The following is a 2,197-nucleotide window of genomic DNA, read 5'->3' on the forward strand; positions in this document are numbered from 1 at the left end:
ATTTTAATGTTTAAAATTTAAAGATTTCTAATTTGGAATCTAATTTGAACATATACATTTAAGGGTTTTTCCCCTAGCTAACTCCCATTTCTAAAGTATCTATAGGTGACAAATATGCTTTAGTGTCATGGATTAAAAATGGTTCCCACCCATTCCTCTCAAGCTCCTCCAGAAAAAAAAAATCTGTATTCTAAATGCAAGACTATCAGCATTCAGCCATCAAACCTCCACTGGGGAGTCTGTACCAGAAAAAAGGGAAGTCCAAGGTGGCTCCATTCTGCTTACAGTTTCAATGCTGACCACTTCAGACAGTCTCTGAAGGCCTCCTTCACCTTCTCATTTCTCAGAGTATATATAAAAGGGTTGAACAAAGGGGACACTGCAGCTGTGAGTACGGCTACTGCCTTCTGGACATTCCGAGAGCGTCCCTGGCTGGGCAAAGCGTACATGAAGATAGAGCAACCATAGAAAGTGGAGGCTACAGTAAGGTGGGATGCACAAGTGGAAAATGCTTTTAGACGACCTTTGGCAGACTGCATACGCACAATGGTGGTGATAATGTACAGATAAGAGAAACCAGTGACAGATAATGAACTGAGTAACACTACTGAAGATAAGATAGACTCCAAGGCTAGGATGAAATGTATGTCATTGCAAGATAGCTTTATTATTGGGGCATAGTCACAGAAGACATGGTCGATGACATTAGAGCCACAGTAGGATAACTGGAAGAGCAAGGCAATGGGGCCAATGGTCGAGAGGAAAGCACCCATCCAGCAACCTAAGACCAACCAAGCGCAGACATGACTGTTCATAATGATGGCATAGCGAAGTGGGTGGCAGATGGCCACATAACGGTCAAATGACATCACAGAGATGAGGATGAACTCGGCAGTGCCAAGGAAGAAGTAGAAATAGCATTGAGCAGCGCAGCCAAGGAAAGAGATGGTTTGCTTCAAGGAAACCAGATTCTCCAACATCTTTGGGGTGATTGTCAAAACAAAGAGGATATCCAATAGGGAGAGATTGCAGAGGAAGAAGTACATAGCTGTTTGGAGTTGCTGGGCAAGGCAGACCAAAATGATAATGGTGATGTTCCCAGCTAGTGTTAACAGGAAAACTATTAGAAGCACCACAAAGAGGAGGGCTTTCATGTGCAAAGAAAGTTGAAAGCCAGTTAAGATGAACTCTGTCACTTGTTCTGTGCCGCTCTGATTCCTTTGACCCATTTCCAGGATGAGCTGAAACACAGGCCTGAAGACAAAGAAATACACACATGAAGTTGGTTTGATTCAGGACAGCCCCCATTATCCTCTTCCAAGATACCCGGCACACAATAGGGTCCCTCTTTGCTTGGGAAGGTACGAGATACGATTTTTTTGAGATCCATCACTTGTCTCTTTTCATACAAACCCAATAGCATCTTGGTGACATTGTGAGCTGCAGGAGACTGATTAGCTGCACTGACTGTCACCAGTCAGACCCCTCCTCCTGCTGAAGAGCAGTTTATAGATATAACATCATAAAACCCATTCCTCATATAGCATAAGGGTAAGGCACTGCCTGGCATGAAATAAAACAAAATGGATGCCAGCCAGGTAAGAGGGCATGGAAAATATTTTAAAAGGAATGTCAGAACAGCTGGCTGACTAGACATCCCCTCCATGCCCTGGAGAAAGACATGATTTAGGACAATGGGTCTCCTAAGAAATAATCTCATCAATGTCCTGCCCTTACCCGTCTGCACTGATGGAGCACCACCTAACTCTATTCAGCAAACCTGGTAGCTTTTCCCATCCGGTACTCAAAGGGTCATCAAGTACCATTTATACCTATAGTCCACCTCAAGTAGACCCATTAAGCCTCTCCCAACTCCATTGTCCACCTCTGGAGAAACCCATTAAATCATTGTTTGGGGAGCAAATACATCAACTTGCCCCAGGGAGCATTTTCCCCTATATCTGGACTCCCCAGCCACCAGTGTGTGTGTGTGTGTGTGTGTGTGTGTGTTCTGGATCCATCCACGTACCCCAAATACGTTTGGACCATTTCTTCTTCTTTGTGAAATTTGTGTTGTTTTGCTGCTGCCTCTATGGACCTCTAACCTTGAGACTGGTAACTATTGCCTTCCCCAAAACTGTTTTCTCCCCTCACCTCCCTGCTTTCTTCCTAGTTAGCCCTGTATGTGTGCTATGTG

At 44.3% G+C, this 2,197-nt stretch overlaps 1 protein-coding gene across 1 annotated transcript; it reads right to left on the reverse strand.

Moving 5' to 3' along the window:
* Positions 1–281: 281 nt before the first annotated feature.
* Positions 282–1,229, reverse strand: LOC129339829 (olfactory receptor 6M1-like). The gene has a single exon (XM_054994407.1). The coding sequence runs from the start codon at positions 1,227–1,229 to the stop codon at positions 282–284; it is 948 nt and encodes a 315-aa protein (XP_054850382.1).
* Positions 1,230–2,197: the final 968 nt, after the last annotated feature.

The sequence above is a fragment of the Eublepharis macularius genome, chromosome 12 (assembly GCF_028583425.1).
Source record: "Eublepharis macularius isolate TG4126 chromosome 12, MPM_Emac_v1.0, whole genome shotgun sequence".
Lineage (NCBI taxonomy): Eukaryota > Metazoa > Chordata > Lepidosauria > Squamata > Eublepharidae > Eublepharis > Eublepharis macularius.